General features: G+C 39.2%; 1 protein-coding gene across 2 annotated transcripts in view; it reads right to left on the reverse strand.

Annotated features, from left to right (window-relative positions):
• Nucleotides 1-356: 356 nt before the first annotated feature.
• The window catches only part of CLEC4A (C-type lectin domain family 4 member A), a 16138-nt gene continuing 1746 nt past the window's right edge, over nt 357-14748 (reverse strand). Inside the window, exons 2-6 of one of the 2 annotated variants that reach the window (XM_019626148.1) lie at nt 14165-14281; nt 12481-12582; nt 3135-3286; nt 1917-2032; nt 357-897 (exon numbers count right to left, since the gene is read on the reverse strand). In XM_019626148.1, the coding sequence (XP_019481693.1) occupies nt 747-897; nt 1917-2032; nt 3135-3286; nt 12481-12582; nt 14165-14281 (638 nt within the window). In that variant the 3' untranslated portion in view covers nt 357-746. The remainder of the gene's footprint in view (nt 898-1916; nt 2033-3134; nt 3287-12480; nt 12583-14164; nt 14282-14748) is intronic. The other variant, XM_019626149.1, reaches the window with a different exon arrangement.

Raw genomic sequence — 14748 nt, forward strand, 5'->3', positions numbered from 1 at the left:
CGGCAGCTCAGCTTGGGCCATGAATCGAACCGGGGACCCTGTTGCTCAGAGCTCACACTCTTTACCAACTGAGCCACTCGGCCAGCCCCCAACTCCATTTTTAAATTGGCTCTGTTAATATTCTTTTTCACACCAGTAATAACTACTAATTCTAAATATCCAATGCTCAATCTCTGGTTATCCTATGCTTATACTCTGATGTTAAATGACAATCAAGACCAAATAGAGAATGTTAAGAACCCCAAGAGCCTACTGGACCAAAGCTGGAGCTCCTCTTATATTGAGGTATATTATATTCCAATTGCTACATAATATGTTCAGTGAAAATAATAAATCTCTCTGAGAAAAATGGAATGTAATATTCAGTATTCTTTTATTTTGCCCAACCCATAAAGAGAAAAATCCAGATAGATGGAGGAACCACATCACATCACTACATCAGTATCTAACCCCTTAGCAATGAGACAAAAAATGGGAGAGGAGGTCATGCCTCCTCCATTTGTCTGCAAATAGACTCTCCAGTATGTGTCAGCACATGGAAAATGCTCGGTATATGTTCATTTTATTAATGAATAAATAAATGAATGTGTACACTGATTTTATCATAAGTGGACTAGGTGACAGCCTACTGTAAAATTCTATGGAAACCACTTATACAAGCTTACACATGAAATTTAAAAAGCAAATTAGCTATCTCTTTAATGGCAGACACCAATTCAACCACACGTTCATGGAGAAAGTTCCATTCATAAGTAGATCTTCATCATCTTGCAAATTGATTTGTGAGATTCATGACAAGGGATATCATTCAAGCCCCATGAGTGTGACCTAGGAGGACGAACATTCAGCATAGCACAACGGTCTTCAAGATCACTAGGTTCACCTTGGTGCCAGAATCTGAAAGCGGAAAAAAAGGATGAAGGTGTGTCTTCATATAGTGAGAAGGGTTAGAGACAGTAAGGGGGAAAGCTGGGGTTTAACTTTGTGAAAGTCAAGGCAGATATGCCCAAAATCATTCCTTCCCTATTCTCATGCAGTTTTTTTCTCCATCTGTGTCTCTGGCATTTCCCTTGAAACCTGTGCCTACATCACCCAGTACTGTGTCACCTTATTGCATTAAACACTTTCCCAGTAGATATTCCAGAGTATCCCTTCTATTTGTCCATCTATATGCCCTGTTCCTAGGGTACTGTCACTTTATAGGCTCCTTTAAATGATGACAAGGTTTCACCCTGGTCCCAAGTATCAATATAGTTTGTTTCCTTTTTCTTTAATGTACTGCTTTTGGAGTCTAAAGAAGTAGCTAAAATCTCTGAATCTGTTACTATTCTTGTTATCTTAGATAAGTATTTAAATTCCCCTCATTTACATATCTAAAAAACAAAGAATAAGGTAGTATCCCTATATATTTCACCTAAGGACCAAAGGCAGTAGTATATTAAAATGTTCTAAAGTACTTGAGAGTTTTAAAATACCCTCATAAATATGAAATATTATAAAACTATCAGAATTTAGCTTAAGTGCTTTATGAGAGATATTAAACATTAACAATTGGTTATGATCATTATAGACATGAATATTTGTTATATTTAGAAATATAAATGTAGTAGTTAAAAGCACAGACTTTGGTATCAGACAGACCTGGTTTAAGGACCACTGTCGCCACCACTGGATAACACTCACTGAGTTATCTAAACTCTAAAGTCAGCTTCCTCACCTCTACAGTGAGAAAAATAATAACGTGTGCCTCATAGAATTCTTGGTGATTAAATTAGATAATAAGTAAAAGTATTTAACCTAGTGTCCAAGAGTTACAAGAAAAGTGAGCTATTTTATTTTAATACCTGATAGTTGAGACACCCTAAAATGCCTGATGATCCCAGACTTGGGATTCCTTCATCTAATTCTATACTCACGTGGCGCTTTGATTGTATGGTGTCTGATCAACCCATTGCCAGCGCCCTTTCCCCTCTGGATCTGAAAGCCCCACATAATAAGCATGGCCTGTTTCCAGGTTCTCAGTGATAAATTCCTGAGGGAAGAAAAGAAAGCAGTTATAGCCTTTAGAGTATTCACGTTGAATTGATTTCTTTATGGCTTTAGGGAGAAGAGAAGGAAAGGAGGAGATCCAGGAACAGACACATGGAGACGCTGCCCAGGATCCTAGGCCTTCTCTGGCTGTGCTGTGCAGGACCATGCGCAGACATCACTTGTGAGCGTGATGTTTGTCTTAATCTATTTGGGCTTCTATAACAAAATACCACAGATGGGGGAGCTTATAAATAAAAACAGAAATATATTTCTCACAGTTCTGGAGGCTGGAATCCCAGATCAGGGTACTAGCATGGTGGGATAAGTTCCTCTTCCTGATTCATAGCTGGCACCCCCTGGCTGTGTCCTCACATAGTGGAAGGGTGATGTAGCTGTTTGGGGTCTTTTTGATAAGAACACTAATCCAATTTATTGAGGGCCCCACCCTCATGACCTAAGCACCTCGTGAAGGCCCCACTTCCTAATACCATCAACTTTGGGAATTAAAATTTCAATATATGAATTTGGAGGGGACACAAACATTCAGAACATAGCATTGTTCGATACATATGGAAGCAATTTCTATCCAAGATAATAGTCAATTCTCATCTCAGAGTCACTTCCCTTCTTTTCTTCACTAAGAGATGATATGCTTCAAAGTTATGCAAGCCAAAACGTTTGCAGATTAAATCATTTTCCTTTCACAACCTCAGATTATTTTACTTCCTTTCTGATTGTCAATTGTGTCTTCCTGGTTGAACTTTATTTTCCCATTTGACCTAATACCCCTTCTCTGATAAACAGTAATTTATAAAACATTTATATGTTGCAGTAATAAACTGATATTTCAGGCTGAAATAATTTCATTCTTCCTTTCAACCCCCACATATTATATTTTAAATGTCCCCATTTATTTTGAGGGAGTTCAGTTTTATAGAAGCAGGAAAAAGGCATTGAATGGAAAGGCTTAAGTAATCTTTCCTATCTATCTTATTGAAAGCCTTTTGCCACAGCACCAATATCCCAAAACAAAGAAAAATGTTCTCCAAGAGGTGTACAAACCCCAGACAAAATTCCTGACTTCATTTTTTATTAGCAAGTACCATCTCATTCTTGGTGTTGATCACTAGCAGGTGAGCCTTCATTCCTGAGCAGTTCTTCTCACTCTCAGTCCAATTGTTGTCTTCCTTAGAAATAAAATAGCAATTCAAACTAAATGGCTTCCAATTCTTTGGGCAGCAGCTCCAGTCTTTCTCTGTATTGACATAAGGCCATAAAGGTACAATATAAGAAAAGTAATTTGCAAAGTGTGTGTTAAAATTAAGGAACAAGGAGGATCACATGGAAACTGGAGCCCCCATCATCCCCCAGAGGTAACAAGGAGCTCCCCCCCGCCCCCCATCAGGTGTCAAGGTCAAGGTCAAGTCTACCTACATCAGGCAATAACAAGCAGGGCCCTGTTTCCCTTGCCAGAGTGGTATCGGGAAAAGCCAGCTAAAACAGAAGGTTTAAATAAGATCCAGACGCTCAGAACATAATACAAAAATATTTAGGTTTCAGTGGAAAATCACTCATCATACCAAACACTACAATGTTCTCAAAATTAATTCTAAAAAAAAGAAAAGAAATACATGGCAATACCAATATAACAGAAATATTAGAATTATCTGACAAAGTTTTTTTTAATTCAAGTTTATTGGGCTGACAATGGTTAGTAAAGTTACATAGATTTCAGGTATACAGCTTTGTAATACATCATCTACATATCACTTTGTGTGCTCACTACCGAGTCAATTCTCCTTCCATCACCTTATATTTGATCCCGTTTACCCTCATCTACCACCTCCCTACCCACTTACCCTCTGGTAACACTAAAATATTGTCTGTGTCTATGAGTTTTTGTTTCTACATTTGTTCGTCTTGTTCCTTCGTTGTTTTCAGTTTTATATCCCACATATCAGTGAAATCAATGGTTTTTTACTTTTTCTGTCTGACTTATTTCACTTAGCATAATAATCTCAAGATCCATCCATATTGTCACAAATGGCACTGTTTCATCTTTTTTATGGCAGAGTAGTATTCCATTGTGTATATACACCACATCTTCTTTATCCAATCTTCTATTGAAGGGCACTTTGGTTGTTTCCATGTCTTGGCCACCATAAATAAAGCTTCAGTGAACATCGGAGCACATATATCTTTATGGATAAATGTTTCCAGATTTTTTGGGTAGATACCCAGGAGAGGGATTGCAGGGTCATATGGTAACTCTATTCTTAATTTTTTGAGGAACCTCCACACTGCCTTCCGTATCAGTTGCACCAATCTGCATTCCCACCAACAGTGTATGAGGGTTCCTTTTCTTCCACAGCCTCTCCAACACTTGCTATTACTTGTCTTGTTGATGATAGCCATTCTAACTGGTGTGAGGTGACATCTCATTATGGTTTTTATTTGCATTTCTTGGATGTGTAGTGATGTTGAGCATCTTTTCATATGTCTATTGGCCATCTGGGTATGTCCTCTTTGGATAAATGTCTGTTCATGTCCTCTGCCCTTTTTAATTGGATTGTTTGTTTTTTGTTGTTGAGTTGTATAAGTTCATTATATATTTTGGATATTGGCCCCTTATCAGGGGCGTTGTTTGCAAAAATCTTCTCCCATTCAGTTGATTGCCTCTTTATTTAGTCGATGGTTTCTTTTGCTGTGCAGAAGCTTTTTATTTTGATATAGTCCCATTCATTTATTTCAGCTTTTACTTCCCTTGCCTTTGAGATCAAATTCATAAAATCCTCTTTGAACCCAAGGTCCATAAGTTTAGTACCTATGTTTTCTTCTATTCAGTTTACGTTTCAGGTTTTTTTTTAAAAAAAAGATTTTTTTTTATTGGGGAATTGCGGGGATGGGAACAGTGCTGGGGAATTGGGGGAAGGGGAACAGACAAGTTGCTGTCATTTCGTTCTTCAGTCTAGTTGTGGACGACGTTGCTTCACTGGCCCAAGTTGGCACCATCATTGTGCTCTTCCCGGGTGAGGCACATCAGTTGCCGGCTTCTGGACGGCCGCTCACTGCGGCTACTGGCTGCTCACGCTGGCTGCTGGCTATACACGGTAGCCCATGGCAACCCACTGCCACAGGGGCTGCAGCCTACACCATCGCCGGCGACTCACAGCAGCCCAGCTTCAGGTTGAGCTGTTGTTCAGCATCTTAGCTGTGGAGGGCAGTGTCACTGGCCCTCATATGTGGGATCTGAACCAGGGCCCTCTGGCGTTCCAAGCCAGTTCTTAACCATCGCGCCACTCGGCTGCCCGTTTCAGGTCTTATATTTAGGTCTTTGATCATTTTGAGTTAATTTTGGTACATGGTGACAGACAGCAGTCTAGTTTCATTCTTTTGCGTATAGCTTTCCAATTCTCCCAGCACCATTTATTGAAGAGGCTTTCTTTTCTCCACTGTACATTTTTGGCTCCTTTGTTGAAAATTACCTGTCCATATTTATGTGGGTTTATTTCTGGGTTTTGAATTCTATTCCACTGGTCTGTGTGTCTGTTTTTCTGCCAATACCATACTGTTTTGATTCTTGTTGTTCTGTAGTACAAGCTGAAATCAGGGAGTGTGATACCTCCAGCATTATTCCTTTTTTCTAGGATTGCTTTGGCTATTCAAGGTCTTTTATGGTTCCATACAAAGCTGATGACTTTTTGTTATATTTCTTTTAAAAATGCCATTGGGACCAGCCGAATGGCTCGTTGGTTAAGAGTTGGCTTGGGAGCGCAAGCTCTGAGCAGCAGGGCCACCGGTTCAGATCCCACATGGGCCAGTGACGCTCCACCCTCTACAGCTAAGATGGTGAACAACGGCTCCACCTGGAGCTGGGCTGCCTTGAGTGGACTGCAGTGGGCTGCCATAAACTACTGTGAGTGGCTGGCAGCCTGCGTGAGCAGCCAGCCGTCAGCGAGAGCTGCTGTCAGCCGCCGTGAGTGGCCATCCATTGACGGCAACCAATCTGCCTCAGCCAGGAAGAGCGCAATGATCACAATACCAACATGGGCCAGTGAAGCAACGTCTTCCACAACTAGACTGAAGAACCAAAGGACAGCAACTTGTCTGTTCCCCTTCCCTGATTTCCCAAAGTTGTTTCCTCCCCTAATTCCCCAATTTAAAAAATAAATTAATTAAAATGCCACTGGGATTTTGATGGGGATTGCATTAAATCTGTATATTGCTTTAGTTAATATGGCCATTTTAACTAGGTTGATTCTTCCAATCCATAAGCACAGAATGTCTTTCCATTTCTTTGTGTCTTCTTCATTTCTTTTAAAAAGTGTCTTATAGTTTTCAGTGTATACGTCTTTCACATCCTTGGTTAAGTTTATGCCAAGGTATTTTATTCTTTTTGTTGCAATTGCAAAAGGAATTGCTTTTGTTTTTGCTTTTTTGCTTTTTCTGAGATTTCATTGTTAGTATAGAGGAATGCAATGGATTTTTGTGTGTTAATTTTGTAGCTGGCAACTTTACTGTATTCGTTCATGGTTTCTAATAGCTTTGTGGTGGAGTCTTTAGGGTTTTCTATATATAGCATCATGTTATCTGCAAAAAGTGACAATTTAACTTTTTCATTCCCCATTCAGATGCCTTTTATTTCTTTCTCTTGCCTGATTGCTCTGACTAGGACTTCTAACACCGTTTGTTTGTTTGTTTGTTTGTTTGTTTGTTTGTTTGTTTGTTTGTTTGTTTTTTAAGAGATTATTTTAATTTTATTATTTATTTATTTATTTATTTATTTTATTGGAGAACAGTGTGTTTTTCCAGGACCCATCAACTCCAAGGCAAGTAGTTGTTTCAATTTAGTTGTGGAGGGTGCAGCTCAGTGGCCCATGTGGGGATCGAACTGGCAATCTTGGTGTTATGAGCGCTGCACTCTAACCAACTGAGTTAACTGGCTGCCTCCCAACACTGTTGAAAAGCAGTGGTAATAGGGGACAGCCCTGTCTTGTTCCTGAACATAAAGTGAAGGGCTTCAGTTTTTCACTATTAATTATGATATTAGCTGATGATAATCTAATGAACTTTCCTTTGTAGGTTACCATCTCCTTTTCCCTGACTGCCTTGAGAATTCTTTCTTTGTCATTAATTTTTGACAGCTTCAATACAATGTGCCTTGGAAAAGGCCTGTTGGGATTGAGGTAACTAAGTGTTCTATTTGCTTCTTGGATTCAAGCATGCAGTTCTTTCCACAAGTTTGGAAAGTTCTAATCGACTATTTGTTTCAATATGCTCTCTGTTCCCTTCTTCCTTTCTTCTCCTTCAGTATGCCCATTATTCTTATACTGCTCTTTCTGATGGAGTCAGGAAGTTCTTGTAGGGTTCTTTCATTTGTTTTAACTCTCCTGTCTCTTCTTCCATCTGTGTCATTTCCAGATTTCTATCTTCGATGTCACTAATTCTTTCCTCCATCTGGTCAGCTCTGTTACCTAAGCTGGCTATTTCATTTATTTCTTTTATTGAGTTCACCTCCAGAATTTTTTTACTTTCAATCTCTTTGGTAAAATACTCATTTTGTTCTTTGATTGTGTTTCTGATTTCATTAAACTGCCTATCTGTGTTTTCTTGCATCTCATTGATTTTTTTCAGTACTGCAATTTTGAATTCTCTGTCATTTAATTCACATATTTCCATGTCTTTTTCATTTTCTGGAGACTTTTAAGTTTCTCAGCTGCCTTGTTACCTTGGTTATTCATGGCAATTAATGAATTATTGTTTCTCTTCCTGGGTATCTACAGGAGTGGGTTCCGCAGCAGGTTGATATAAAGAGGTCTTTCTTTTGCTTTCCAGTAGGTGTTGGTGGAATGTTTTATTTTCTCTCCTGCTGCAGCCTTTTATTCTCTCTCACACTGCATCATATTTTCTCCTGCACTGTTCTGCCTTCTCACGCAATGAGGGGAGGTGGGGGGTAGGATTTCCCTGGAAGGTGGGCTTCTCCTCTGTGAGCATGTTGCCTGGATCTCAGGGTACTGCCTCCAGTGAAGGGCAATAGAATTCTGAGCTTCTGAAGTCCCAATGCTCCCCCTGAAGCCCAATGCAGAACCTATTTGTCTCAGCGCCCTGTTTGCTCCTGCAGCGATCTGCCCATAAAGATGGGGGTAGGGTGGGCTGTGAGAGGTGACTCTGAGCAGTGGTGTCTACCAGCCCACAGTTGTCTTGTCCCTACAGTTTTTCCCTTTCGCTGGAATTAGTTGCTCTGTGAGTCTGTGGCCGTGGGGCTGCAGTTCTCAGGGTTGTAGATATTCTGTTCTTTAATCTCACAGTGCTACCGTTTCTTCTGGAGTCTGCTTCTAACCCTGGGAGGGTCGGGGTGGGGCAAGCTCTGGGAGGGTGGGGGGAGGCAGCCAGGCTCTGTGTCTTTGTTTTTTGCCTGGCAGTGAGGGCTTAAGCCACCGTTCTCACCCTTCTGTATTCAGTCTTTGCTCCAAGGTTTCTGCTGCGAGCACTGGGTTCAACAGTAGTATATGATGGTCCCTCAGGCAGGACTGTGGGCATAGGGGGTGCACTCGCAGTCTGGATTCTGCCCTCTCCCACAACGGCTCCAGTTTGCAGTGAGCTCTGGTCTGCGTCCTGCAGCCAGTGTCTCTGCACTTCCCCTCTCCCTCATCCCCCGCCCGCCCAATTTGCCCACCTCCAGGTGATTAGATTTGCTGATTCCTGGGGAGATTTCAAGAAGCGCTCCTCACACCACCATTTCTGTGACATAATCCCCATGACTACTTCATAACTATCAATTTGTATTTCTTAATCCCTTCACCTTTTCACCTTGCCCCCAGCCTCCTTCCATCTATCCCCCCAATAGATCTAGTATCCAACTGACACCATACATTGTTATTACCATATTCCTTATGCTAGATCCTACATCCCCATGACTACTTTGTAACAACCAAGTTGTACTTCTTAATCCCTTCCCCTTTTTCACCCACACCCAATCCCACTCCCATCTGGCCACCATCAAAATGTTCTCTGTTCTATGAGTTTGTTTCTGTTTCATTTATTTATTTTGTTCTTTAGATTCCACTTATAAGTGAAATCATATGACATTTGTCTTTTGCTATCTGATTTACTATACTCAGCACAATACCCTCTAGGTGGTATTGACCCAGTTGAGTTGAAAACTTATGTCCCCAACTAAAACCTATATGCAAATGTTTACAGCAGTTTTATTTATAAGCATCAAAAACTGGAAGCAATCAAGATGTCCTTTAACAGGTGGAAGGATACAAATATATGGTGATGGAAGGAGAACTGACTCTGGGTGGTGAACACACAATGTGATATATACATGATGTATTACAGAATTGTACACCTGAAACCTATGTAACTTTACTAACAATTGTCACCCCAATGAACTTTAATAATAAGAAGAAAAAACAGGTGGAAGGATAAACAAACTTTGGTACACCGTACAATGGAATAGTATTCAGTGAATTTTAAATGAACTATTAAGTCATGAAAAGACATGGAGGACCCTTAAATGCATATTGCTCAGTAAAATAAGCCAGTGTAAAATTACTACCTACTGTGTGATTCTAATGATAAGGCATTCTGGAAAAGGCAAAACTATAGAGACAGTAAACATTTATATGGTTACCAAGAGTTTGGAAAGGAGGAATAAGCAAAGGAAATTTTGGGACCACTAAAGCTCTTCTGTGTGATACAGTAATCATGGATACGCGACACTATGTGTTTGTCAATAATCCGTAGGACTTTACATATTTATTGTGTGCAAATTTCTAAAATTCATTTAGGAGGTCAGGGGACTCCATGAAAGAATGAAGACTGTGATGATAGAATCTAACTGTATTACAAGTGTAAGAGGGTGGGGGGTGAGGTGATGACCTAGTAACTTTGGAAATGGAGTCTATAAAAAAAATAAAAGAAACTGTGCATAAGCTCTGTATTCTAGTTTATAAAGTTGTTCCCCATGGTGGTTGGTATGAGTTTCTAATTCTGATACTGTTATACGTGCTACTTGGAATTGAATAATGAAGTAAATGTACTGGGCAGATGGTGAGAATCGGATTTGTCACTATTGGAGTGGTCATTTAAAGAAACCAAGGGGTGTAGGCTAGAATGATGCATGTGATAATGGATTAGAGTTGGAGACATCAGTAAAAACTGACGTTTAACTTATTATAGATACAGATAGTTACATGTAGAAATATTTATAAATATATGTATACACACAGGTTAGTACACACACAATTTTTTTTTCACTCTGTCAGCTGAGAAGGCCTAAAAGAAATGATACCCATATAGCAATGAGCATACCTAGTGTCCAGATCTTGGTTTTGAATACCATTCTTCAATAACAGAAACCATGGCTCCTCAGACCCCAAAAAATAACCTCTCAGACTTTTCTGATAACTTAGGACACATCTTGTTGTTAATGGGTAAAGCACCGAAGCTCACAGATAGTTCAAAGCTATGGCAGCTTGATGCTGGGATGCTAAGTGCAGTTCCTGGGAAGGAGCCTGGCGGGCCACTCTTGCTGCTCAAGGTGCATGCTGTCTCTATAACAGTTTGCTGCAAAACAAACACTAAGTGCTATTCTTGCTTTTTGCTTTTGTTTGTAAAAGTGAAAATCTTCTTCAGAGTTACTTCAGTTAACAAAAACAGGTACTAATTTAGTCTTTCACTTTTATAAAAGTGAAGATGCATAATGCAAACTTTGAAAAGTGGGGGATACCTATATTTTGTTATGGCAGCCCAAGGAGACTAACACAATACTCCACCCTAAAGGACAGGGAGCATAATTCCTCAATATTTGATTGTGGGCTGCACATAGCAATTTCCCTCCAAAGAGTACAGTAAGAAAAGGGGGGAGTGGGGTGGAAAATAACATTATACTGGAGAAATATGACAAACATTACCTCAGCCAAGTGATCAAAGTCAACATCAATTATCAAAAATCATGTTGATAGTGTATAATGTGATGAAAATGGTACTTCATGCCTGTGATTTTCCTCTCAAAAACAATAACTCCAGTCTAATCATTAGGAAAATATCAGATAATTTCCAGTAGGGGGGCATCCTATAATATGCCTAGCCAATATTCCTCAAAACTGTCAAAGTTATCAAAAACAAAAAACATCTCGGGCCGACTGAGTGGCGTTGGTTAAGAACTGGCTTGGGACGCCAGCTCTGAGCATCAGGGCCCAGGTTTGGATGCCACATTAGTGCCAGTGATGCTGGGCCCTCTACAGCTAAGATAGTGAACAATAGCTCGACCTGGAGCTGAGCTGCCGTGAGTCACCGGCGAGGGCGTAGGCTGCAGCCCCTGGTGCAGTGGGCTGTCGTAAGCTACCGTGTGTGGCCGGCAGCTGGTGTGAGCTGCCAAGAGCCGCCGTGAGCGGCTGTCCCCTCGGGGCCGGCGACTGATCTGCCTCACCCGGGAAGAGCGCAATGAAAATACCAACATGGGCCAGTGAAGCCGCGTCCTCCACAATTAGACTGAAGAACAAAAGGACAGCAACTTGTCTGTTCCCCTTCCCCAAGTCCTCAATGCTGTTCCCCTCACCCAATTCCCCAATAAAATCTTTAAAAAAAACAAAAACAAAACAAGAAACATCTGAGAAACTATCACAGCCAAGGGGAGCCTAAAGAGACATGAAAACTAAATGTAATGAGGTATTGGATAGGCGATGAAAAAAAACACCAAAACATTAGGTAAAAACTAAAGAAATATGAATCAACTGTGAACTTTAATTAATGATAGTATATTAATACTGGTTCATTAGTTGTAATGAATGTACCTTGCTAATGTAAGATGTTAATAATTGGGGAAACTGTGCACAGGGGAGGGGAGTGACATGGGAACTCTGTACTATCTGCTCAATTTTGTATAACTATAAAACTGTTCTTTAAAAATTGTCTATTTTTCTAACTAAATAATTCACATCCATATTTATATTATAAATTATCTTTATATCATCATCATCATCTTCATCAAACAAAACTAAAACTTTCTCTTCTAACATCTTCAACCCTAGTCTCTACAGGTAAAACCCTGTAAGAGTATTTTATGTATTCTCCCAGGAATGTTTTCTGAATATACAATGTTTTTTTAAAACACAAATAGATTAGTTCTCTCTTGAGAGAGTAAGTTTTAACAGATACGTGAGAAAAAGAACAAGTGTGCACAAAAAGTTCAGAAAGAAGTGAAGGCTGAAGAAATCCAAAAGCAATGTAACCTTTTTCACAGTTAAGACTATTTCCTTGCACAGATAAATTAAAGATATTCACATAAGAATTTTAGATCCTATATATTTGTATACTTAAAGCTTAAAATGATCATGAGACTCAATTTAGCATGATCTACCTGTGAATTTTTTCAGAAATATTAATTGGAGATCCTCACATGGTAGTCAACAACTGAATTATAGGAACATTAATTTTTACCTTCCATGGTCAAATTTTCTTTCATACATTCCAAAGCCGTGTGAGTGAATTCTTTTACAATCTTTTTTTCTTTAAGAAGCTGAGAATATTTTTGAAAGAAAACTGAAAAAGAGAATAAGACCATTCATTTTCCTGGCAGTGTTATACCTTTGCTCTTTATTGTTCCTATTCTTTATAGAAACAAAACCTACAAATGCCCAATTGTGCAGAAGGATCCTGACTGGTGAAAGATTTCCCATCACCCCTACTCAATGTTATCTTAAACTTACTGATTTTGAAACCATAGATTTCTCCAGAAACAGCTGAAAGGTCAGTAGTTGAAAGAGGACATAACAGCTCTATTACACTAGGTCTAAAGGGACTTATCCATATTCTCCTTCAATGCTAAATGTATGATGCATGCAAAGGCTGAGCCTTGGGGAAAGAGAATAGAGAGAAAAATGGCTTCTGCTTCCACACCTCCAGTAAAACCACGCTTGCAATGGTCATCAGTAATATCCTAGGGCCCCTTTAGTTTGCTTCCTCTTTTATTTCCCAGTTCTCTTTCCCCTCAACTCCTGGTTTCAGCCATGATTCAGTTGATTGCCACATCACAAAATCATGAGCTAAATAAATAGTTGCTGTATTCATCTACTAAGTTTTTTATTGGTTTATTAAGCATTAGAAGATAACTGATACAGTAACTGTCAGGGAAAAAAATTCACTCTTTAGAATTGTACACACTTCATGATTTGAGGCCTGCTTATCTCTCCCATCTACAACTTCATTCCTCACAGTTCACTTAGCACCCTATGTTACAGTCATTTATGCTTGGGTTTCCCAATATTTTTCCATGCTCTCTCACATCTCTATATCATTTTTTGGTACACACAGCCCAAGATGTCACTTCCTTCAAGAAGTCTATCTTGGCCTTCTGTGCTTCTTACCTATACAACACTTTGTGTGCAATGTTGTAACCACTGGTTCATGTGACCAGTTACCACCATTCTCTGATCTTTTTGAGCCTAAGGGCTCTGTCTAGATTCTGTCTGGCATAAAGTATCTGACATAAAGCAGACAGCCATCATTGCTTATTGAATGACCAAATGAATGAATAAAACATCTACCCAAATATATCTACTAGTTTTTATGCTTATTAACAATTTGATAAATTCTTAAGGCCAAAGATACACAGAAATCCACCTATTTGCCAATCTGGCTTTTAGCTCTCACAAGTCTTGGGCAGGACAGAAATAATTAAGGTAAAAATTCAATGGGAAATTCCTCCTGGAATATTTCTTCCCATCTCCTTGTCCACCTGCTCATCCTCAAATATTTGTGTATGCAAAAAAGCCTGGCCTTATAAAAACACTACTAAGGAAATCTAGATTTGTCGTCACTTACACAACCTGTCTAGTGTAGAAATGGTGCCCTATAGATTTCATTTTACAGCACAAACACATGCACACACTGATACTCTTCAATTTCTATAAAGAGAGTGGATTCCATTATTTTTATAGAAAAGTAACTAAATTCAAATAAAGAACATTTCCAATGGAGCCACACTAATTATATCACTCCCTCATACAGAGAAGACTTTTTTTTCTAGATTTCTGGATAAACCCATTGTTAAATGTCAATATCTAATGGATAAGCTCTCTTTGTGTAAAGCAGACATTCCTTATAGTTTCATTTGGATACTTACTGATGAAAGCGATAAAAAATGAGATTGTCAATAGCAGCAGAAGCATCAGCAAGGAGGCAAAAAGCACTTTGGAAAAACCAGGGTTACTTTTGTAAAGGCTGGTCTTCTCTTTGGGAGCTGAAGGAGAAATTAAACTAGTTTCATCAGTAATATATTCTGATTTTTACTTACTCTTGATCCTTCTCTTCCTCTTCTCCCTTTTCTTGGATGACATATATTATTAACAATACTACATTTGAAATAATGTAAAAATATGAAGGAAATAATGTTCATTGTAGAAACTTTGCAATATACATAAAAAGCACAAATTTCTGCCACTGAGGACAACCATTATTAATATTTTGGTATATATTATTCCAGCAATTTTTAGAGTATATACCGGGGGCGCCAAAAAATGTATACTCATGACTTGTATTCTACTTTTGTTATCAGTATATATTGAGTATTACAATTTTAATACAGTTTTTTCCTTTCTTAAATTGTGTATACTTTTCCTGGCACCCTCTGTGCCAGAAAGTGCGTGCGTGTGCATGCGTGTGTGTGTGTCTGTGTGTGTGTGTGTGTGTGTGTGTGTGTGTGTGTGT

This window comes from Hipposideros armiger, unplaced genomic scaffold (genome assembly GCF_001890085.2).
Source record: "Hipposideros armiger isolate ML-2016 unplaced genomic scaffold, ASM189008v1 scaffold_662, whole genome shotgun sequence".
Classification (NCBI taxonomy): Eukaryota; Metazoa; Chordata; class Mammalia; order Chiroptera; family Hipposideridae; genus Hipposideros; species Hipposideros armiger.